General features: G+C 43.6%; 1 protein-coding gene across 13 annotated transcripts in view; it reads right to left on the bottom strand.

The window, feature by feature from the left end:
- The window catches only part of faf (ubiquitin carboxyl-terminal hydrolase-like faf), a 204639-nt gene that overhangs the window by 3565 nt on the left and 175608 nt on the right, over positions 1 to 25466 (bottom strand). For all 13 annotated transcript variants that reach the window (XM_076210952.1, XM_076210955.1, XM_076210956.1 and 10 more), the window contains 7 exons: positions 17284 to 17450; positions 16585 to 16740; positions 15147 to 15247; positions 10670 to 10899; positions 10093 to 10247; positions 4520 to 4711; positions 1707 to 1834 (listed from right to left, as the gene is read on the bottom strand). In XM_076210952.1, coding sequence (XP_076067067.1) covers positions 1707 to 1834; positions 4520 to 4711; positions 10093 to 10247; positions 10670 to 10899; positions 15147 to 15247; positions 16585 to 16740; positions 17284 to 17450 — 1129 coding nt within the window. The remainder of the gene's footprint in view (positions 1 to 1706; positions 1835 to 4519; positions 4712 to 10092; positions 10248 to 10669; positions 10900 to 15146; positions 15248 to 16584; positions 16741 to 17283; positions 17451 to 25466) is intronic.

The raw sequence follows: 25466 nt of genomic DNA, 5'->3' as shown, positions 1-25466 counted from the left end.
TTCCTCTTGTTTTTCTTTTATCCCACTTTAATAAATCATTTCTATCAAGGACTTCCATCCCTTTCATAATTCTGTAGATGGTTAGTAGATCTCCTCTCTCTCTCTCTCTTCTTTATTCCAGGGTTGGTAGTTTGAGTTTGGACAATCTTTGTTCATAAGTCAGTTTGGAGAGTGTTGACGCCATCTTTGTCATTGCTCTTTGAATTCTAATTTCTTTATGTTCTTTTTAGTACTGGGTGTCCATAGTGTCGCAGTGTACTACAATCTTGGTCTTATCAATGTAACTAATATTCTTTTTACCATTTCTTCATCCAAGTTGTCAATGCCACTTTCATTGATCTTAATAAATTGAAAGTTTCTCTGACTATTCTGTTGATATGTTTGTCTGGTGACATGTCATTGCTGATAGTTATTCCTGGGTCCCTTTCAGTTGACTGTTTTAACTTCCTTTGTACCAATTTTAAATTGTCCTGATATTCTATTTTTACTTTTTCCAAATTCCATTATACTCCATTTCTTGATGTTGAAGTTCACTTCACACTTTGACTTCATTCCCAGACTTTGTCTAGGTCTTTTTGTAGTGATTTGCAATCTTCCTCTGTACTTACTCTCTAGTATTTACCTAGTTATATTATACGGGAGGAGAGCTATGCTCGTGGTGATCTGTCTTTGTATCTTTCAGCATCAAGTTTTTTCTTAAAATCTTGAAAAGTATTTGCACACACTCTTTCTTTATCTAAGTTATTCCAGATATCCAGCACTCTGTGTGGGAAGCTATTTTTTTTTTCCAGATCTCTTCTATATTTATCCTTTTTGAGTTTCTTTTCATGACCTCTTGTTTTTCCATTGTCATTTTTTAGTAAATAATTCCTATCAAGGATTTCCATTCCTTTCATGATTCTATAGATAGTCACTCCTTCATCCATGTCATTTATATAAATGGTAAACATGATTGGAGCCAGCACCAACCCCTGTGGGAAACCACTACATGGTTACTAAGGCTATTCCATTTGTTAACCAATAGTGGTAAACCTATTTCCTTTTTAAATTGAAATTCATCCAATTTAGATATCACACAAACAGCACTAGCTGAACTTGAAACACCATACTACTCGAACATATTCATCAACCTACCACCAGTACCAAACAATACACCCACACTTGAATCACTGAACAAGCCTTACCAGCCTTCATCATTTTCAATGCTCTTTGTAGCTCTTTTCCTAAAGCCCCAATCACACTCATTTTCTAAGCATTTCCCACTACCAAAGTCAACCCCTCCCTAAGCTCCTCATTCAACAAACATCTGAAATACTCTACCCATCTTCCCCTAACTGCATTTACTTTCATTGACATCTGTCTGTATGCACCCTTTATCTTTTCCTTTTTACCTGTAATATTGCTCTCATTCTTTTCCTTCCTTCCAAACCATCTAATTAAAAGCACCAAGATGCAATGTGTACTATTGTAATTAATGTACTGAAACCTTGGAGTAATAGAAAGCATTTACTTTACTTTATATAAATGATGCATCTAAATATAAGCCCTAAGCTAAAAGTTGTGAATAAATGACAGAACAGTAAGTATTTTCTTGTACTTAGATATCAACATAAATGTATCCTTGAGAGTTTATTTCCTGTTTTCTCTTTTTTTAGTGCCTCTCCATCAACTTAAGTTAACTCATGCAATATCATATTCTGCTTTACCTTCTACTTTGTGAGTCTTTAGACGAGGAAGGAGTAGAAGTGGATGGTTGGCCACTTCGTTGATTGTTAACAATTCCTTCCTGAACACCTGCAACCTCAGGTTCATCTCCTTCCTCAGCTTCTGGTTCCTGAAAAAGAAGATGTTGAACAAACATATAAAAACATGATATAAATAACTTTGGACCAACAATGGTCACATTCACATGATAAACTTGTGGGAAGGTCATTAAAGAGGATCATTCCCATAATGCCTATTTACATGGCCCATTCAGACCCTCACCTTTCTATTCGGTCTTTTATTCTACTTATCTATGCTGTGATGCATGGAAGGGAGTATGTGTGAATGATATTTTGACACAGTCTAAAGGGATTTCACCCTGTCTTCTCTTTTTCTGCATAAGGGGGATGGAGAGGGGGGGGGGTGCTGATTAAATAAAGCGGCCTTACTCTGTCTTGCTGCATTGCTTCTGACTTACAGCAGTGGACCAGATGCAGAGATGACCTGTGCTGTATCCTGTGGCACTGCTTCTGACTCAGGCCAGTGGACAAATTGCAGGGATGACCCGTCATCCAGGAGGTGCCAAGATAAGGGAGGGAAGAGGGTAGAGGGGAGTGGAGTATGTATGATATGGAATGAGTGGGAGTGGTTTCTATGCCTTTGTTTTTTGGCTATCCCTTGTACATACATATACCAAGGCTTTTTCCCCCTTACAAGGGAGGTAGCCAAAAAGGGAAAGGCATAAAATCATTTCCATCCATTCCATCCCTGAATACACTCCACACCCCTCCACCCTCCCTCTTATCTGAGCACCTCCTGGATGACGGGTCATCCCTGCACCTTGTCCACTGCCCTGGGTCAGAAGCAGTGTCGCAAGACACAGCACATCCACAGCAAGGCCGCTTCATTAAATCGGCGACCCCCCTTCTCCGTCCCCCCCATTGCTTAAAAGGAGAGGACGGGGAGAAATCCCTTCAGGCTGTGTCAAAAATTTGCTCACACATACTACCTCACCCCCCTTATTATTGTGGCAAAGTAGCATGCAGTCAATACTTTAGGGTCTATATGGGGCGCCCCTACAGACCAGAGCCACACATCATTTTGTCTATGATAGAGGAAAACTCTGTGCATAGAGAAATGATGACACTTTTATACTATGACTGTCCCTCCGTTATGCTGTCCTCCAACCCCTTGTTGCTGTCCTGTACCATTTCTCTGAGTATTCTTTTTCTGTGATGGGGGAATTCACTGTGGTGGGGGAAAAGAATACTGCCACCATGTATTCCCACTTGGATCGTAAGAGGTGAGAAGAAAGGGACGGGGATTGGGACTAGGCATCACAGTTATTTTCTTAGCACTTCCCACTGCAACTACCTTACCTTCCCTATCCTGCTTCACATTTAGCAACTCCCTAAAATACTCTGCCCATCTTCCTCTTACTGCCTTCTCTTCCATTATCATCACTCCATCTACACCTTTTACCTTTTCTTCTCTAATTGATTCGCCTTCTCTTCCTCTCTTAATTTCTTTCCAAATGAGGTGAGGAGGAGAATGGGGGTGGAAAGGGAGTTGGGAGATAGGGTTGATTAAAGAGTATTGGGATGGTTTGGACACCAGGAAAGAATGTGTGGAAGGCACAGGTGGAAGGAGTGAACATGAGGGGACCTAGGATGAGATGAATAGATGGGGTAAAAGAGGCATTGGGAAAGAGGGGAATGTCAGTTGAGGAAGAACAGGAGAGGACAGAGGATAGGGGTGAATGGAGAATGGTTGTGTATGGATGATGCTGTGATGCATGAGGGAGAGTGGGTGCGGGATGGGGGGGTGAGGGAGTATGTGTAAAAAATAAATTGACACAGCCCAAGGGGATTTTTCCATGTCTCCTTTTCTTTATGAGAGAATGGAGAGGGAGGTCACCAATCTAATGAAGCGGTCTTGCTGTGGATGCACTGAATCTTGTGACACTGCTTCTGACCCAGAACAGAGGGCGAGATGCAGGGATGACCTGTCATCCAGGAGATGCTAAGATAAAAGTGAGGGAAGAGGGTGGAGGGGAGTGGAGTATGTTAGGGATGGAATGGGTGGAAGTGGTTTTTATGCCTTTGTTTTTCAGCTACCTCCCATGTAAGGGGGAAAAGGCCTTTGGAATATGTATATATAAAACAAATAATAATAATAATGCATACATACACATACCAAGGGCTTTTTCCCCCTTACAAAGAGGTAGCAAAAGTCAAAGGCATAAATCCACTCCCATCCATTTCATCTCCATATATTCCACTCCCACTCACCACCCCTCCCTCCCTCTTTTCTTGGCTCCTGGATGATGGGTCGACCATCCCTGCATCTCACCCATTGCCATCTGAAGCAATGCAGCAAGAAACAGCAGATCCACAGCAAGACCACTTCATTTAATTGGAGACCCCCTCTCCATCCCCTCGTACAGAAAATGAGAAAACGGGGAGAAATCCCTTTAGGCTGCATCAAAATATAATTCACAAATACTCCCTTCCCCCCTCCACCATCCCCCACCCGCTCCCTTTCATGCATCACATCATCATCCATACTTAACCATTTTCCACTCACCCCTATCTTCTCCCTTCCTTCCTCAACAGACATTCCCCTCTTTCCCAATGCCCCTTTTACACCATCCATCTCTATCTCATCCTTGGTCACAGCCCTCATGTTCACTCCATCTCTGCCTTTCACACCTCTTTTACTAACCTTTCTTCACTCATTCTTTCCATGTACCCAAACCATAATAATAATATTAATAGTAATCCAGTTCAACCAAACTTTTATCATTAGAACTTACATCATCAGGACACAATTCAAAAGCTTTTTCCAGCGTAGATCTTGCACTCGGGGATCTCTCCAAGAAAAAGCCATTACTAGTTTCATTGCTTTGAGCAGGAGGAGACCAGTTGTTGTAATACTGCTGGTTAGTAGCATAAGGTCGACGATCTAATTCATCATTTAACCAGTCAACTGCCCATGACCATTTGCGCTACAAAGGAAAAAATAAAATCAGATTATATTTCTCACAGCATTAGATATTAAAATTTATGCTTAAGGAACAATACTAGAAATAAATAACTAAAAATTAGAGTACATGTATGTGTCTACATGCATGCATATTGTATGTATTTACCTAGTTGTATTTTGCGAGAGAAGAGTTATGCTCGTAGTGACCCACAGTTGTATCTTTCCACATCCAGTTCTTTCTTAAAATCACATATAGTTATAGCATTCACTGTTTTCTCTTTCAATTTGTTCCATGTATCTATTACTCTGTGTGGAAAGCGTTCCCCCCCCCCTCCCCCCAGATCTCTTCTGTAACTGTCTTTTTTATGTTTCTTTTTATGTCCTCCTGTCCCATTTAAGTAGGTCATCCCTGTCAAGGATTTCCATCCCTTTCATAATTCTATATATGGATATCAAATTGCCTCTCTCTCTTCTTTGCTCCAGAGTCAATAAGTTTAGTTTGTCCAATCTTTGTTCGTATGTCAACTTGCTAAGTGTTGGTGCCATCTTTTGCGGGAGAAGAGCTATGGTCGTAGACACCCACAGTTGTATCTTACCGAATCCAGTTCTTTCTTAAAGTCGTGTATAGTTTTAGCACTCACTGTTTTCTCTTTCAATTTATTCCATGTATCTATCACTCTATGTGGAAAGCTATTCTTTTTCAGATCTCTTCTCTAACTGTCCTTCTCAAGTTTGTTGTGTCTCCTTGTATTTCTTCTGTCACATTCAAGTAGATCATCCCTGTCAAGGATTTCCATCCCTTTCATAATTCTATACATGGATATCAAATTGCCTCTTTCTCTTCTTTGCTCCAAAGTTAATAAGTTTAGTTTGTCCAATCTTTGTTTGTATGTCAACATGCTGAGTGTTGGTGCCATCTTTGTTAGTGCTCTTTGAATTCTTTCAATTTTTTTTGTACTGGGTGTCCATTAGTGACGCTGCACTCTAATTTTGGTCTTATCAGTGTAATTAAGATCTTCTTCACCATTTCCTCGTCCATGTAGTCAATGGCCACTTTCATTGATGTTATTAAGTTTAGGTTTCTCCAACTATTTTACTTATGTGTATGTCTGGTGTCATGTCATTTGAAATGATCACTCCTAGATCTCTTTCTGAATTTACTTTAGTAACTTTTTTTGTTACAATTTTGTATTTACCAGATATTCTATTTTTGCTTTTTCCAAATTCCATTATACTACATTTTCTAATGTTGAAATTCACTTCATTCTTTTTACTCCAATTCCAGACTTTGTCCAGATCTCCCTGAAAAGATTTACAGTCTTCTTTGTTACTCACTCTCTTCAATAGTTTTGCATCATCTGCAAAGAAGTTTATATAGCATTTAATTCCTTCATTCATGTTGTTTATATAAATAGTAAACATTATCGGAGCCTTGGGGTACTCGACTTATCATGTCTACCCATTTTGAGTTCTTTTCTCTATGTATCACTAATTTTTCTTCCTTTAAAGAAGTCTTCCATCCATTCCAATAATTTTCCTTGTATTCCTAGTATTTCTTTTACCATTACCTCATCCAGGTAATTAAAAGCCACCTTTACTGATCTTAGTAAATTGTAGGTTTCTCCGACTATTTTGTTTATATGCTTGTCTGGGGACCTGTCTTTGGTGATAATTACTCCTAGATCCTTTTTGGAACCAACTTTCTTTACTTCCTTTGCACCGATTTTATATTGTCCTGATATTTTTTTTACTTTTTCTAAATTCCATTATACTACATTTCTTAATGTTGAAGTTCACTTCCCAGTTTTGACTCCATTCCCAGACCTTGTCCAGGTCTCTCTGTAGTGATTCAGTCTTTTTTTTTCTTTTGTACTTTCTTTAACAAATTTATGGGAGGGTCTTGATTGAGAGGATTAGGAGAGGAACAGAGGGAGTAATTGGTGAGGAACAGTGTGGGATTAGGACAGGTAGAGTGTTGCATAGATCAGATTTTTGTGGAAAAGGTAAGGATGTTTTTTGGGCCTTTATGGATTTGGAAAAGGCTTATGACAGGGTTCACAGGAAGGCACTGTGGAAGGTATTGCAGATATATGGAATAGGAGGAAAGTTGTTAAGAGCAGTCAAGAGTTTTTACGAGAGTAGTAGAGCCTGTGTTAAAATTAGAACTGGAGAGAGAAGTTTGAGATAAATGTGAGACTTCACCAGGGATGTGGTATATTGCCTAGCCTGTTCAATTCATACATGGATGGGGTGGTGTGAGAGGTAAATGCAAGGGTAATGGGCCAAGGATTGAAGATGGTTATAGAAAATGGAGAAGAATGGGAGATGAACCAGTTGTTGTTTGCTGACTACACTGTGCCTGTAGCAGGATTAAAGGAGGGATTAAGTAAGTTATTGATGGAGTTTAAGAAAGTGTACAAAAGAAGGAAATTGAAGATGTGGGTAAAAGTGAGGTGATGAGATGTGCAAGGGAAGAATATGGCAGCAAATTGGAAATGAGTATTAAGGGAGAGTGACTGGAAGTGGATAGCTTTAGATACTTGGGTGCAAATGTGGCATGAAAGGGAGTGGAAGTAGAATGTAGATTGAAAAGCAAGTAAATGCCATGGGGGTTTACAAAGTAATGAGAAATAGACATTTGGGAATGGATGCTAAGAAGAGAATGTATGACGGCATGATTGTGACGACAGTACATGAGACAGAAACATGGAACATAAGAGAGGGAGAGTTTAAATGTATTTACTTGGCTGTATTTTATGGGAAGAGAGCTATGCTCGTAGTGACCCGTCTTTGTATCTTTCAGCATCAAGTTTGTTCTTAAATTCTTGTATAGTTTTTGCACTCACTGTTTCCTCATCCAATTTATTCCAGATATCCACCACTCTGTGTGGGAAACTATTCTTTTTCAGATCTCTTCTATAACTATCCTTTTTAAGTTTCTTTTCATGTCCTCTTGTTTTTCTTTTATCCCACTTTAGTAAATCATCTCTATTGAGGACTTCCATCCTTTTCATAATTCTGTAGATGGTCAGTAGATCTCCTCTTTCTCTTCTTTATTGTAAGGTTGGTAGTTCTAGTTTGGACAATCTTTGTTCCTTGCTCTTTGAATTCTTTCTAATTTCTTTATATTCTACAGGGTCTAACAGATAAATCCGTACAAACTTTGAAGAAGTTTTAAGCACTTAAAAAGTAACATATGGCAATTCTGATTGTTTCCAGATACTTCCATTTGTCTAATAATTTAGCCAGTTGTATACTAGCACCGGTGCAATAAACATTAAGCAATGGAACAAGCCAAACGTTCAGCCATATGCGAACTTCGTCGCGCGGGTCACACTCCTAGTGCCATAATAAGGATGCTAAAATACTCCAGACAAACTGTTTACGATGTTTGTAAACGTTTTGATGAGACCGGCGAAGACCAACGAGCTGCTCACAAGCCCAGAAGGGGCAGAATTCTAACACCTCGCTTTTTAGCTGGTCTCAAGAGAAGTGTCAATGCAAATCCAGCCTTACCATTATCGACATTGGCAAAGAAGAGAGGTGTCAGCACAATGACAATTCACAGAGCATTAAAGAAATTGGGATTAACCTCATTCTCACAAGGAAAAAGACATCTTTTGACACGAAAAATTAAAGAAATCTGCTTGGCCAGGTGCCAAAAGCTGTTGAACTGGATGAAGTCGAATGGCTCAGTCATTAAGTTTTTTTCCGACGAGAAGATTTTCACAGTTGATGCGACTTTCAATAAGCGGAATGATCGCTGGATAGCCTCCTCATCCTCAGAGGTTCAACACAAGACAACGACGAAGAAACCAGCAAGTGTCATGGTGCTCTGTGTGGTGTCAACTGAGGGGGACGTCTTCACTCACTTCTTCAACAACAAGGAGAAAGTCAATGCCCTTGTCTATTGCAAAGTTCTAGAAGAGAAAATAATACCCTGGATGAAAGATAAGGCTAGTGGCAACCAGTTTGTCTTCCAACAAAACTCGGCTCCAGCCCACACAGCGAAGAGGACCACCAACCTTCTCGAAGGGTCAAATGTTCAGTTCTGGAACAAAGAGTTGTGGCCCTCAAATTCGCCAGACCTAAACCCTTTAGATTATTATTTTTGGGCGCAAATTGAGGCCAAGGCATGTGACAAGCCACACAGAAGTATAACAACCCTGAAGACAGACATCAAGAAGGCTGTGGGTTCATTATCAAAGTCTGAGATCATCAACGCTGTATCCAAGTTTCGTAAACGAGTTGAAAGCGTCATAACAGCTGAAGGTGGTTACATTGAATGAAATCATTGTTCTTATTGCCTTTTCTAAATATACTGAAAATTTCATAACTCTCTGTTTATTATAACCCGAGATATTAATCTTAAAACATGTGATAAGAAGTTGTACGGATTTATCTGTTAGACCCTGTATGGGTGTCCATAGTGTCACAGCATACTCCAATCTTAGTCTTATCAATGTAACTAATATTTTCTTTACCATTTCTTCATTCAAGTAGTCAAAGGCCACTTTCATTGAGTTTCGTAAATGTGTTGATATGGAATGCTGGAGAAGTATGGTAGGGGCTACTAGGCTAGAGTGAGAAACAAGGTGAGGAGGAGAGCAGGGGTGCAAAGGGAGTTGGGAGATAGGGTTGATGACAGAGTTTTGGGAGGTTTTAGACACACAGGAAGAATGAGTGAAGAAAGATTAGTAAAATAGGTGTGGAAGACAAAGGTGGAGGGAGTAAATATGAGGGGATGACCAAGGATGAGATGGATGGATGGGGTAAAAAGGGCATTGGGAAAGAGGGGAATGTCGGTAGAGGGAGAGGACAGAAGACAGGGGTGAGTGGAGAACTGTTTTGTATGGATGAACTTGTGATGCATGGGAGTGGGTTGGGGATGAGGGGGGTGAAGGAGCACTGCATGGGGGATTCCTCCCCCACCGTCTCGTTTTTTGCACAAGGGGATGGAGAGGAGGTTGCCAATTAAATGAAGTGGCCTTGCTGCACTGCTTCTGACCCATGGCAGTGGGTGAGATGCAGGGATGACCCGTCATCCAGAAGGAGCTAAGATATGAGGGAGTGGGGATGAATGGGAGTGGAATATGTGGGGACAAGATAGGTGCGAGTGGATCTTATGCCTTTGTTTTTGGCTACCTTCCTAGTAGGGGGGGGGGGAAGCCATTGCTATATGTATGAATGTAATCATTCTGTGAAAGTGAGGGAATCTCCCTACACACTGAAAAGGTTGAATATTCTCATAACCTTATATACCAAGTCTTTCTCCCTACTTATATTTATATTCTTCAAACAAGAGCTACATACTGTAAGTAGGGATTTTATCTGAAATATATTGTTCCCTGAATAAATGCTGTATTAACAAGAGATGTTATGTTTCCTTAGGATGTAAAGTACCTTCAGGTCACCATTCGAGTTTAACATTTGGTGTGCAGCTGGGCAGGTGGTGAAGAGAGCCACCATACATTTAATGCACTGGTATGCACGCTTCTGATAATGATTCTTGCTTCTCTGCACTGTATCAAATAAACCATCTTTGTCATCTGGTATTCCTGAAAGAAAAAATATATATATATGTTATTAATGCACATTTCCACAAAGAGCTATGATACAAGTACTGGAATGGCTGTGGCTAAGAATGGAATCTGAAATCAATGTAATCTGCTTAATCATATTGCAGGCTCAGGTTGGGAAACCATGAAAAAGCAACTTAAAACAACTTAGCACCTGGGGATTGAACCAGGGCATTCTGTATTAGCAGCAAGACTACTCACTGCTCCCACTAAGGGGGGGGGGGGGAAGAGAGAGAGAGAGAGAGAGAGAGAGAGTCCCAGTAGCAAGAAAGTTTTGTTACTCAAAATGTCTCTGCACCAGTTATTCCAACTTGCAGGAAACCTTTGGTGTCTATATAACATAAAATTTCCTGAATAGGCTACTCTAAACTGAATTTATGAAACCTGTATAACATATCCACCTTTGAGAGCATTGTGAATCCGATGGTTCTGCCATGAGTCGTCCAGCAACAACATGTGCAATAAGAGGTCCAAATATGGCCGTAGTTCGTATGTATAAGAATATGAAATCTGCCATAGCAATTCGGACAGCACCGTTGAGGAGAATAAGGGGTTTTCCCAGCAGCAGAACTTGAGCAACTTGATTGTGTCCTCATTGTTGTTGGCATCTTCAATCACCTTCTTTACATATCTGCAATAAACCATTCAAGCTTAGACATCATGAGAGACTGATACATACATAAACCAAAGGCTTTTCCCCCTTACATGGGAGGTAGCCAAAAGACAAAGGCATTGAAACTACTCCCATCCATCCCATCCCCAACATACTCCATTCCCCTCTACCCTCCCTCTTATCTTGGCACCTCCTGGATGACAGGTCATCCCTGCATCTTGTCCATTTCCCTGGGTCAGAAGCAGTGTCTCAAGACACAGCACATCCACAGCAAGGCCGCTTTATTTATTCGGCAACCCCCTCTCCGTCCCCTCATGCAGAAAAGGAGATGATGGGGAGAAATCCCTTCGGGCTGTGTCAATTTATTTCTCATACATACTCTCTCACACCCCATCCCCCACCCACTCCACCTCACACATCACAGCATCATCCATACACAATCCTTCTCCATTCACCCCTATCCTCTTCCATCCTTCCTCAACAGATATTCCCCTCTTTTCTGATGCCCCTTTTAAAATCCCATCCATCCATCTCATCCTAGGTCAAACCCTCATGTTCACGCCTTCCACCTCTGCCTTTCACACTTCTTTTACTAATCTTTCTTCACTCATTCTTTCCATATGTCCAAACCATCCCAATACTCTTTCATCAACCCTATCTCCCAACTCCCTTTCCACCCATGTTCTCCTCACCTCCTCATTTCTCACTCTATCTAGCCTAGTAACCCCTATCATACCTCTCAAACACATTCAAACTTCTTCTCTCTTCCTCTCTAATGTTCCATGCTTCTGCCCAGTACAGTGCTGTCGGCACAATCTTAGCATCCATTCCCAAGGCATTTACTCACTTCTCTCAATCTACATTCTACCTCCTGATAATAGACTGATAATTTCATATATATGCATATACACTTGTATAAATTTTTCTTTATATTTATAATAATTTACACTATCTATATTTATAAAGTGGACCTTTAAATAGTTGACCTTTAATTTGTGAATACAGTGAGTCCTCCTTATATGGTAATTCTTTATCTGGTAAATTCACTGTTACAGTATTTGGTAATTACTGCCCTCGATTCTATTTACGGTAAGAAAAATTCACAGATACAGTATCTGCTAGATATTTTGAAGAGGAAAGAACAGGGAGAAGGTATGTCTGCCATATCCTATTATTACATGTTATAATGCGTTCAGTATATGGTAATTTCAATTTGTGGTAAGGTTTTCAGGAACGTATATGTACCATATAATGAGGACTTACTGTACCTAGAATTTTTCAAAACATCTCACAAACATACACTCTACAATGAAGGTAAGTGAAGTAGTAATTGAGTTGAAACAATTGAAAGAATTACTTTGCTCTCATGAATCAAAATTACATGACCTAGAGCAAAAGCTTGAATAAGAAAACAAAAACAAACCTGGCTAAGAAAGCAAGGATTGTTAAGTTGGAAAGGAAAAACGAGACTGTCAAAAAAGAGAATTAGTCATCTCATTCAATAATCAATCAAGCCATTTCCCCTGGTCTCTCTTGTAGAAGACCATCAAAACAAATGAGGATAAGAGGGATGATGCAACCTTTAGAGAGGTCATGGAGCACTAGAGAAGAGAAACAGATAAACTACAAGAAGAAAGAGTGAAGGTACTGTGATTCTGCAGGACGATATTAACAAATTGTTCACATGGTTAGTGAAATGGCAAATGAACTTCAATATCTCAAAGTGCTGTGTGTTAAATGTAGGTTTACACAACCTAGCCTAGAAAGCAGGTACAGCTTACATAACATCTTTTTTTAACCTCTTCAATACAATTCAAATTCTCGTGTGCAACATGCAATGCCTAATGCAGTCACTATCTGAGTTACGACCTAGATCGGTTCCGACCAACCAGTTGCAAGTCGGATTGGTCGTAAGTCAGGTCCCATTCAAAATGGCCAACAGGAGGGTTATACTCTAGGATACATGATATCAATCTGTTGCATTTTTAAGTAACTTTTTCTTATATGAATACTATTATATACAAGCTGTTTACTGTTTATCAATTTTATGCCTTATAGTTTCTTTTTTATATATTTTATTTTTAATTTTTTTAATGTTTTAATACTGTACTGTATTTCAGTATATATATGTATACAGGTACTGTATGTATATACTATACCTGTATACACACACACACACATTATATAAACTTGCTTACCGTTTTTAAGGTTTTTAAATTGTAGTTTCCTTTTAATAATTTTTCTTAACTCTTCAATTGTTATTTGCACTCTAAATATATGTGTATTTTAAGATCTATCATATCCATTTTAAGTGTGAAATATAGGTACAGTACATTTAACTTTGTATATAGCATTGAGTAAAAGCAGCAACGACTGCAACAGCACTGTAGGAGAGCAGCTAAACGCAGAGTATGGGATCCAATGTATTTAACGTTTCGCCCAGCTGGGCTTCTTCAGAAATAACATAGTGGACAAACATCTGGTCTCTTAAAGTTGCTGGGTTTCAGTTCCAGTATCAGTTTCAAAGACTCTCCTCAGAATGTCGGCTGAGGCAAGCCTCAACCCCTAACAGTGTGCCCTGCCACAGCAGTAACCTTCCCAGTAAACAGCTTAAGCTCACAGGCCCACACAGGGCTCGATCTGCTGACCCCATAACATGAGGCCAGTGGACTACCACTGTACTAGCCAGTCCTTTATGGTTACACTCTGATATTCTAGATGTACTTCACAAGACTAGAGGTGTCATATTCTTTGGCTGGCAAGAAGACCAAATCACTTCCATGAAAAGTATATCACAAATATGATAAGGAAAAGGGTAGGTAAATTACCTCTTATGAAAATGGTAAATGACCCAGATGTAATGGACCAAATTGATGATATGTATAGATTAGGTCAGTACAAGAGAAATGGCTTGTATCCAATGAAAATGAAATTCAAATTGCAAGCAATAGGAAATGAAGCTATCTGCAACTAATGATGCAACTAAAGATGAATGTATAAATGTGCAAAGGCATGGGAAACTCAGATAAAGCCAAAGTAAAAATCTGAATGACAGGTAAAGAATAAAAACTGCAGTTATCAATCAGAATGTGTGGAAAGGGTTTTGAAACAGACAGGAAGGAGATATTGCTGACAAAACACTACAAAGAAACTTAATGTAGCCTACGCTAATGTAGATGGTTTATTGTTGGCCAGGTTGGAGGTAAATGATGACTTTTGGGTAAGTGAGCCTGATATTTTGTGCTTAATGAAGAGCAGACTCTCAAAACATTTTTATCTGGAGCTGAGGAATAATAAGTACAAAGGTGGAAGAAGTACACCTTAGTGAAGGCGAGGTAGAACCAATCCACCAGAAAATTAACTAAAGAATTGAATAGAAGAGACTTTATGGTGGCCAAGGAATGAATCACACAGGCAGGGCAGACTCAATTTTGGGAAGGTAGATTACTCAAGATGAAGAAATTCTTTGAAGAAGCAAACTGGAAGAAGTTAATGAATACCACAGGAATAATGGGGAAATGTGAAATCTTTCTTAACATTTACAACCTGGGAGAGAACAATATGCAAGATGGTAAAAAAAAAAAGTCAACATGGCTTCAGGAAAATGGAGACAGGAAAAGCAATAAAACAAAAACTTACAAGCAAATTAGAAATGGCTATACAAGAACATACTAGAGAGAAAGGGATTTTGAAAGGAGTGTTGTAGATAAATGCAGAGTTTTACAGGTTTTATCAATGGTAAATTGGGACACAGGGAAGTAATGACCATGCTAAAAGTGGGTGGTGAGGTCTTTGAAGAGGCCTCAGTTCAGGCAGAAAATATTGATAAAAGTTTCCAATCTGCGTTAACAAAGGCGAGGCTCTTTTTTGAAGAGAGTGAGGGGAGTTTCACAAGGTTCACTACTTGCACCAATATTGTTTCTTATCTACGCCAATGACATGATGGAAGATACAAGCCAAGCTAAGCTAATATGCTTGCAAACGATGTAAAACTTATGAGAAAAATGAAAAATGAGAACTGTATGCTACTGCAAAAAGATCTAGAAGCTATTTTTGCATGAAGCAAAAGAGGAGAAAGATTTGTGAGTGATGATAAAGGACTTGTCACCTGACAGATATCAGCAGGGTTGTGGGAGACATATGGACTACAGAAGATGAACAAAGTGTTGTTTCACTATATGGATGAAGAGATGATACCCACAATTAAGTGGGCAAACTCCTACTTTTCATAAGGACTAGTAATATATTCCTTTCAATATACTCACGTTGTCCGACCAAAGAGAATATCTGCTACTTTGGGTTGGATAGGCATAAGTGGCTCAGGACACGATGGATCTCCATGTGGGTTTGGCATGGGTGTTGCATTCTGTAAAACATTACATGGTACTTTTAAAATACATTAGTAATTTATTGACACTTTTCACAGGATAATTTATATGATGAGAGGATAGAAAGAGAGGAGAGACAAGTATTTGGGGTTGCATGTGTCAATGACCATTGTAGTGAATATGGAAAATTATGGATCACAGAAAGCAAGTAACTGTCTGGGTGGAATGAAAAGTATTTCAAGGAAAAGATATTTGGGGATAAAGGTTGTATGAGGAAGTGATTGTACTCATGGTGCTGTATGATGCAAACTTTGAATATGTGGAAGGTAGAAAGGAGTCTGAAGGTTTCAGAGATGAATTTTTTGATGAATGCGTTACAAAAATATAGTGAGAAATGCAGAGGCAAGGCAAAAAAAATGTAATTAAAAAGAGCTGTTATACAGGGTAGATGAATCTTGAGGTAGTTTGTTGGGCCTTGCTGGCTTCAAACCTACAATTTGCTAAGTAGCCCCCTGCATGGAATACATGGAATATGAGGATGCCTGATGGAAGTAGTAAAATATTTTTACATAAGTAGTAGAGCCAGAATGTAGTTTAGGCATTGTGACAGTGTGTGAGGTGAATGAAAGACTGTATCAAGGTTGTGTAATTTTTCTTGGTCATTTGCACATGGATGGAAGTAAATGGATGGATGTTAGATTGAAGTATGGAATTAGTGAGTGTGGAAGGATATATGAATTGAATCAACTGCTAATTGCAAATGACACAACAAACAGATGGTTAAAACAGTGAATAAATTTGGCAGGATGTGTAAAATGAGACTTGTGAGTGTGGGTAAAAGCAATACGATGTGTAAAGAATGCCGATGATGGTAGCTAGAATGTAAATGGTAAGATACCTTAAGAAATGGAGAGTTTCATGTACCTGGGATCACATTCAATGGTGAATGCAAATGCAGTGAGAAATCACAGCATGAAGATGCAAGGAAAAGTGGGTGGAATGAAAAATGTGATGAGTAATAGGTACTTACAATGGGGTGGGATGCAAAGATATGGTTATATATAAGTAGCAGAGCAGCCACTTGGAATGTACGAAAGGCTGAGAAAAAGAAAGGCCTGAATATAGAGACAAGGTGTGTGAGGAGAATGAAAGGGGGTTTCATTGGATGTTGAAAAATGTGGACATGAGGTGTTGAAAGAGAGCTGACTGAGCAGACCAAAGTGTGTTGAGATAGACACATGCAAAGAATAAGGAATATGTGGCAGTGAAAAGCAATGGTATGTGGGGTATGATTGTGAGGAAAACCTAAAACAAGTTAGATGGATAGTGTGGAAAGAGCTTTTAATGCACACAACAACAACTTCCAATAACTTACTGGTTGTGATGACTGTTGTTTATGTGAAACATCACATGATCGTACAAGTTGTGACACCACTTGGTAAAGTCTTCCTAGTTCAGCATACTGGTACTTAATGGCTGGGCCTGGTCCTTCATCTAGCGCTACCAACATGAATGTCTCTACTACATTTAGCTGTGAGGGGAGAAACAATTGGTCTTTCAAGTTTTTTATTCATTTGAATGCCCTCCAACCCCCAAATTAAACACACATGCCACCTCATGATGCAAATTCATACATTCACTCAAGGCAAAAATTATTCTTATTCTTATTACACTTATCTTTAACACCTGCCTGCTTAAAACATTTGAAAACTGTACCACAATTAAAGTCCTTAATCCTATATTTGTAAACAGTGTACCAATCACGTTCATAAAAAGTTTGTATTTTGGTCAAGAAGAAATTCAGTTACACTTCCAAAACAATACAATTGGCATAATTAAGTGGATGAGACTAACTCAGTCTCCAGTTAGAAGTTACTCAAGCTTAGTTTCTTATTTGCACTGATAAAATGCAAATTTTCCATTACTAAACATGTGCATGTATATAAAACAGCATAAATTAATGTCAAGCATAATTATAGAATAACCAAGATAGAACACAATCTCCATGAAACTGTTGAAGATCCATTAGGCAAAAACCACTATAAACACAAAACATCTCCATTCTTATTTTTACCTTCAGTAGCTGTAGTTTCTCTGGTGGCCCTAAAGAAGCATATAGGAGGAAAAGATGGAAGTACTGTGCCAGGTGTCTCCCATGTTCCGACACTTCTTTGTTGAGTAAGGACAGCACCGCAACAATCAACTCATCACTCAAACTACATGTGCCACCCATGTCCAACACTGCAAAAACAAAAGTAACATCTAGCCTATACTTTGCATTAACTTTAGTGTACATAAACATAATAAAAATTGGTATGATCAATGATATCTAATGTTTATCTCCTAGCTAACAGTTGTACAGACCCTATGCAGAGAATAATTTTTCACTAATGCATCCCAAGTTACCTGACAGATGTAAGAGACTCATTTCCCAGCTGGAGATGTATTTAAAGTTGTTCTCTCTACCTCTCTCAAATTCCAAGTCTCTGCTCCATACAGTGCTGTCGGCACAACCATCTTTTTGCATCCATTCCCAAATACCTATTTCTAAAGACATTTTTTAATCCCTCGTGGCATTTACTTGTTTCTCTTAATCTACAATTCACCTTCATTCCTCCCTTTCCTGCCACATGCATACCCAAGCACCTAAACCTATCCACTTCCTCCAACCTCTCCTTCACTTCCAACTCACTGACATCCTCTCCCCTTGTACATCTCATCACCTTACTTTTACTCAGTTACCTTCAACTTCCTCCTATTGCATACCTTTGCAACTGTCACTAACTCCCTTAATCCCTCCTCTGACCCTCCTACAAGTGCAGTGACATCAGCAAACAACAGCTGGCTTAACTCTCACTTTTCTCCATTTTCTTTAACAATTTCCAGTCTCCTGTCCATTACCCTCACATTTACTCCTGCACCACCCCATCCATGTACGTACTGAACAGCCAGGGTGACATGACACATCCATGATGCAGCCCCACCTTTACCTCAAACCACTCACTCTCTCCATTTCTAATTCAAAACACAGGTTCTACTACAATCATAAAAACTGTTCCCTTAACAGCTTTCCCCTGATCCCGTATCAGTGGTGGGCAATTCGGTTGCCTGCCTTCCCAGAACATCCAGATTTTTTCTGTGGGCAACCATGAGTTGCTCCAAAGGATCCCACTGGGCAACTACTGTAAAACTGGAATTGTCCACCCCTGCATATATCTGCAAAACCTCCTATTGTGTCTTCCTGTCTAACGTCATATGCCTTTTCCAAAACCAAAGTCCAAAAACCATCCTAACCTTCTGCTAAAACTTTCTTACATATCTATCTTACTACAAAAATCTGATCCATGCAACCTCTATCTTTCCTAAATCCACACTGTTCCTTACCAATTACCCTCTGTTCCTATCCTAATCCTCTCAATCAAAACCATCCCATAAGCCTTCCCAACTACATCCAACAAATTTATCCCTCTGCAACTACTACACTTACATTTGTCCCCTTTTCCCTTGTAAAGTGGAACTATAAAGGCATTCTTCCAGTCTATACACACACACAAATAATAATTATCTGGCTTGACTGATCTGGTTTAACATAAAAAAAACTCCCTATAAGGAGGCTAGGACAGTGCCTCTTATAAAGGATTTTGTAGCAAGGAATTTAATGAACCATTCCCTTGGTTCAACTTGCTGGTGGCAGAGTTCAAAATGGTAATACCTTGACCTCCATCGCAAGTAGCAATGACCTAATGTACTTGGCCATAATAATAATAATAACAAAAATCATCTGAATACCTGTGATAATGCAGTTTCTTTTAACCTAAGTGAAAACAGATTTTTTATTTTATTATTATTATTATTATTTTTTTTTTATAAAAGCCTTATATTTATAACAAAATGTAATTTTCGCAGGAAAATTAATTTTTCCCTGATACAAACCTGAGGTACTCCTTACCCAAGGATACGCGGCGCGTTTCTACCGCTAACACTGTGTGTGCTTGAAAACACCTCACTCCGAGGGTCTGGGCAACCATTATCCTCAGTAAGGGGCCCTCCTGGGGCAAGGGGGGCCCCCCCTCCCCCCGCAAGGGTAGGAGGGTAGAAGCTCCATTGTCTGAGCCAGGTATGAAATTAGTCACGAGGGTTGACAGGCCAGGGAGAAGGAACTACTAGCGGGGTGGATGAGGAGGGCCATTAGAGGTAAGGAGTACCTCAGGTTTGTATCAGGGAAAAATTAATTTTCCTGCGAAAATTACATTTGTTCCGAAGAATACAAACTCTTCGGTACTCCTTACCCAAGGAGACTTGGACTTAGGGGGGAAGGAAGTATTTGTCTAGCCTGGGAAACCCTCGTAAGGAGAAAATGTAGAGTGCTAAGATCTACGTTGACCAGACCCTTATACATTCCCCGAAACTGTGAAGGGCACCTGGATCTGTTCCCAGAGTGGAGACAGACAGGGCATACTCACTTTGTACCCCTTGTAGGGCTCGAACTGATTCCCTTGGAATGCTTGAGAGCCCTCGGTGAGGTAAGGGAATGTAGGAGTATGAGAAGGACTTGAGATAGGTATCCCCGTGGTTGCCGATCCAGAACTTGGATGAGGCTTCAGGGTTGGCTGTGTGCCATTGGTACAGGGTATGTTATCTCAGGACTTCTTGGGCAGCCACTATGGGGCCTAGAGAGAAGGTCCCTAAGGATTCCCACATGACATCTTTGAGGTAAAAGGAAGTGAACGTAGTCTGGGACTTCCATATACCTGCTTGAAGGACCTGGTTGACTGACCGATTCTTTCGGAAGACTAGGGAGGGTCCTATTGCCCTGAGGTCATGAGCTTTTGCTCCAGGGTAATCCGTGGGGCTCGAGGCGTAGGCCCTGCGGATGACTTCCTTGATCCAGTAAGAAATGGAAGTCTTAGTGACGGGCTTGGGTGTACCCCTGGTAGAGACGAACAGTCTTGGCAAGTCTGGTCTAAGATGCTTCGTCCTCTTGAGGTAGGTCCGGATAGCACGTACCGGGCATAGGACCATTTCTGCATGTTCGCCCCCTACAAAGTCGTCCAAGGAAGGAATACTAAAGGACCAGAATCTAGGGTCGGCTTTGGCCGGATCCTGGTTTTTGGCAACGAATTGGGGCAGAAAAGTGAAGGAGACCTCTTGCCATCCTTTCGAGTGGGTGACTCGATAAGAGATGGCATGCAACTCCCCGACCCTCTTGGAAGACGCCAGGGCCAAGAGAAAGACTGTCTTCAAGGTGAGGTCCTTGAAATTAGCATCTCGGAGGGGTTCGTAAGGGGGGCCCCGCAGAGCGTTGAGGACTAATGCCACATCCCATGGAGGAGAAGTGATCTCCCTGGGGGGGCATGATTTTCTGAAATGTCTGAAGAGCATGGAAATTTCTGGAGACAGGGCTAGATCCATGCCCTTCAGAGAAAACACCTGATTAAGAGCTGCCCTATAGCCCTGCACTGCCGAGAGGGAGATCTTCTTGGACTTCCGGAGGAAGTGGAAGAAGGAGGCAATCAGAGGAATGGTGGCTTGCTCTGGGGCTATTGCTCGGGAGTGGCACCATTCTGCAAAAGCATTCCACTTCCCTTGATAAAGGGCAGCTGAGGAAGAGCGAATAGGGGAGGACATGTCTTCTGCCACTTCTTTGGGGAAACCCTTCTCTAGGAGGATCCGGACCATAGTCTGAACGCGTGAAGTGCCAGGGCTGACGGGTTCTTGTGCCAGGCCCCGTTGACTGGTTGATGTAGAAGGTCGGGTCTTCCCTGAAGGGCCAGGGGCTCCTCCACTGCTAGCTCGAGGGCGTCTGGAAACCATGGGGCTTCCGGCCACCAGGGAGCGATCAAAGTCATCCGAAGGTTGGATGCGGTTCGTACTCTCTGGAGCACCTTTTGGAGCAAGGGAAACGGTGGGAAAGCGTAGGTGTCGAGGTTGTCCCAGCTTTGCAGAAGAGCATCCTCTCCCGCTGCCAGCGGATCCGGGAGAGGGGCTGAAATACACCGGGAGCTGGTGGTTCCATCTGGTGGCGAAAAGGTCCACCAGAGGGGAGCCCCATTTGTTGATGAGGAAGGTCGCCACTTCCGGATGGAGGGACCACTCCGTGCTGATTACCTGACTCCTTCTGCTGAGGTGGTCCGCCCAGACATTCTTTTTCCCTGGGATGTAGCGAGCTCTGAGTGTCACTTGGAGGTTCTCGGCTAATAGGAGGATCTCCATAGTGAGATGGCAGAGGTCCTGGGAGACTGTGCCCCCCTGCTTGTTCAGGTAGGCTACTACCGAGGAATTGTCCGACATGATGCCCACAACTTTCCCCGAGATTTGACCCGAGAAGTGACGGAGAGCCAGCAGTACCGCTTTCAATTCTAGCCAGTTGATATGGGCTGTCCGCTCGACCGTGGACCAGGAACCGCTGACGTGATCGTCGTTGAGGTGGGCCCCCCAGCCCTCCTTGGAGGCATCGGAGAAGAGGAGGACTTCGGGGGGAGATGGGCCGAGGGGCATCCCCACGAGCAGGTTGCACGGGTCCTTCCACCAGAGAAGAGAATGCTTGACCTCTCCGGTAAGGGTGATGTGTTGACGGGTGTCTCCCCTTAGCGGGGACCACTGGGACTTGAGGAGCCACTGTAGGGGTCGCATTCTCAGTCTGCTCCTGGGTATTAACCTCTCGACGGAGGCCATGTGGCCCAGGAGGACTTGGCACTGTTTGGCCGTGAGGAACCCGGTCGATAGTGCCTGCACGACGAGGGAAGAGAGATTCTGGATTCGCTTCTCTACTGGGAATGCCTGCATGAGGGAAGAGTCCAGAACCATACCCAGGTACGTGACTCTCTGTCTTGGAATGAAATCTGACTTCGTCCGGTTGACCGTGGAGCCCAATTTGCGGATGAAAGCTAGGACTATCCCCAGGTGGTCGCGGCATAGCTGGGCGGAGTGTGCCAGGATCAGCCAATCGTCCAGGTAACGGAGTAGGCGAATCCCTCTGGAGTGGGACCACGCTGAGACGAGTTTGAACACTCTGGTGAAGACTTGGGGTGCTGTGGAGAGGCCGAAGCATAGGCAGGTGAATTGAAAAGTGGTCCCCTTGTGGACGAAGCGGAGGAATTTTCGGGATGAGGGATGGACAGGTATTTGGAAATAGGCGTCCTGGAGGTCCAGGGACACCATGAAGTCCCCTTCCCTGATAGACGCCCTCACGGCCTCTGGGGTGTCCATCCGGAACTTCGTCAGGGAAAGGAACTTGTTGAGAGGAGACAGATCGATGACAGGTCTCCACCCCCCTGTAGCCTTTGGTACTAGGAATAGCCTCGAGTAGAACCCCGGGTCCGGAGTTGAGACTTCCTCGAGTGCTCCTTTCTGGAGCAGAGTGGAGATTTCCTCCACTAGGGCCCGCCCGCGATCCGAGTCCGGATGGTAGTTGCTGACTTGGATGGGATAGGGGGAGAGGCTGGGGATGGTGTGAAAAGGAAGACGATAGCCTGCCTTGATAACCTGGATGGTCCAGTCCTCCGCCCCGGCAGCCTCCCATTCTCTCCAGTAGAGAGAGAGGCAACCTCCTATCCTGTGCGGGAGGGCAGGCGAGTTCCTAGAATTTCCTGCGTTGGGGTCCAGAGCCTCTATGATGTTTGCGCCCCTGTTCTCTATTGGGGAAGGGGCAGGGCTTTCCTGTCTGGGCTTTGGACTTCGAATGGGGAGGGGGCCCGTCTTCCCGCTTAGGGAGACGAAAAGGCTGCCTCTGCGTCTGAAAGGACCGAGGGGTCGATGGGGGGGTGGTCCTTGGCCTCGAGCTAGAGACGGCTGTTCTCTCGATGGCTCTGTTGTGTAACAACTGGTTGGTGCTAGTGATTGCCGAGTCCACCACATCCGGGGGAATCAGCGTGTGGGTGAGCAGGGGGGCCCTCCTCAAAGGAGCATAAATCTCCCTGAGGAGGGGGTCACTGGGGTCCCCGAGGATGGTGTCTCTCCTGCGGGACTCGAAGTTGGCCCAGGACGTTGAGAGACAGGAAGCCTGATGCTTCAGGGCTCTGCTCGCGCTTGCCAAAAAAGCCTGGAGGTCGCATTCTTCCTGGGGTTGTAGTTCGGGTAAGAACTCCCTCGCCGAGGCAAGGAGGCGTTCTAGCCAGGAGTTCACCGCCAGGGACAGAGCCAGTGAATGAATGTGGTCGCTGACTTCCCTGCCGGAGAGGAGGACGTTTCGTCTGCGCAGCGACTCGGCGTCCGCCTTAACCAGCTCTGGTAACCTCGCCGGGATCGAGGCTGCTCTGAGGGTTGACCCCGATGGGGTGTAGAAGCGCTTCTGGTGTTCCAATGGGACCGGATGCCAACGCGCCCTCTCGGTCGTCCTTGTTGCGAGAGCGTCGGAGGCCTGGGCCATGGCCCTCGCCGTCTGCGTACTCCATGGAAGGTGGAGGGGAGTAGGCTGGGCTTTCTGAGAGTTGGCCGTCATGAAGATGTCAGACTCGAATGTGGCTTCCTCTTCTTTCGGGGGGCCCAGTCGATTCGCCCTCCGAACCCTCGCGAGGACGTCCGAGAAGGAAGGTGGGACCACCATCGAGGATTCCGACTGGGAAACGGGAGGGGAAAGGGAGCGTGACCCCCCCCTACGGCGCTGTGGACATCGTCGTCGGCGTAGGAGGGGTCGGCACGGGCAGAGAGGAACCGCACGCTACCATCCTCGTCACTGATGGGTTCAGGGGGGGGCTGAGCAAGTGGAAGCTGGTCAAGGGGGGCCCTTGGGGGCGGAGACTCCTCACGAGCTTCCGTGCGGTGCACGAACCGCGCTTGAGAAGCGCGGAAAAATTCCCGTTGGGCCTCCATCTGTTCCTTCAACGTAGTGACGAGTGAACAGAGAGTGGGGAGGAGGTCCGGGGAATGTCCTCTTGGAGGGTCCCGCCTGGGTGCGGATGGTCCGGGAGACGCCAGGGGGAGACTGCCTCCTCCGGACGAAGCTGAGTCACCTACGACGAACGCGCGTGTGGGTACACCTCGGGCTTCCTGCCCACCGGGCATAGAAAGGGTTCCGGTGATGACCCGGCTCGTCTGACGAGAGGTGGAAGGGGTGGGACTGGGGGTCACCCGAGAAGGAGAAGAGGCTGACGCGCTCCGAATCTCCGAACTCGGTTCCTTTGTCCGTGGGGGGGTGGAGCTGCCGGGTAGCATCGCGGAGCCAGCGGACGCAACCGGGAAAAAGCTCGTACCCGGGGGGTAGTTCGCGGGGGCTAATGGCGCGTGCCCGTCGAAACTAGCCCCCCTTTTGGCAGGAACAGGAGACAATTTAGCCTGAGACTGACTCGGGGCGGCTATTGTACAACCTTTCCGTTTACTACGCTTAGGAGGGGGGAGACAACTGCCCGCGTCCTCCGCCGACGTAGCATGCCTTCTCTTTGTGTCGGGTGAGGGGGGAAGCCATCTTCCTGGCCCGCGTATCTTGACCCGTGGCTGCACCTTCCGGTGAGCATGAAAATACGCGGACCACTGCTTATCACCCCATTGAGCGCACGTAGTACACGGGGATGAAGGGGAACATGCCAGATTCCGACAATGGATACACCAAGAGTGTGGGTCCACAGTTGTCGGTGGGAGAAGAGCCCGGCAGCGAAATTCACCACGGGCGAAGGCACACATGCTATCGCGAACAACAACACTAGGACCAGATTCCATACTTACAGAGAAGCGGAGAATACCCGGTGGAGATTAAAGAGAGGGATAAAGGGGACTCAAGCGCTTCCAAGCAGGGGGAAGGCGGCGATGCAGGACGTTCCACACAAAGGACGCCGTTGGAAGGGTGTAGAAGGCCGATGCCGATTGCGTTCGAGATAATCGAACGATCCAAGCAGGGGGAAGGCGGCGATGCAGGACGTTCCACACAAAGGACGCCGTTGGAAGGGTGTAGAAGGCCGATGCCGATTGCGTTCGAGATAATCGAACGATGCGGGATTGGCGCTGGAAATTAATTTCCTGATACAAGCACAGAAGCGGGGAAACGGTCCCCGAACTGGACGTCAGTGTTAGCCGGACTGTGAGAGATGTTGACTCGATCGCTACCGCTTAGACAATGGAGCTTCTACCCTCCTACCCTTGCGGGGGGAGGGGGGGCCCCCCTTGCCCCAGGAGGGCCCCTTACTGAGGATAATGGTTGCCCAGACCCTCGGAGTGAGGTGTTTTCAAGCACACAGTGTTAGCGGTAGAAACGCGCCGCGTATCCTTGGGTAAGGAGTACCGAAGAGTTTGTATTCTTCGGAACAATATTCTTACCCTAATACT

Source organism: Oratosquilla oratoria, chromosome 28 (assembly GCF_046742065.1).
Source record: "Oratosquilla oratoria isolate Oo_2021 chromosome 28, ASM4674206v1, whole genome shotgun sequence".
Lineage (NCBI taxonomy): Eukaryota > Metazoa > Arthropoda > Malacostraca > Stomatopoda > Squillidae > Oratosquilla > Oratosquilla oratoria.
This window is presented reverse-complemented; position numbering and strand designations above follow the sequence as displayed.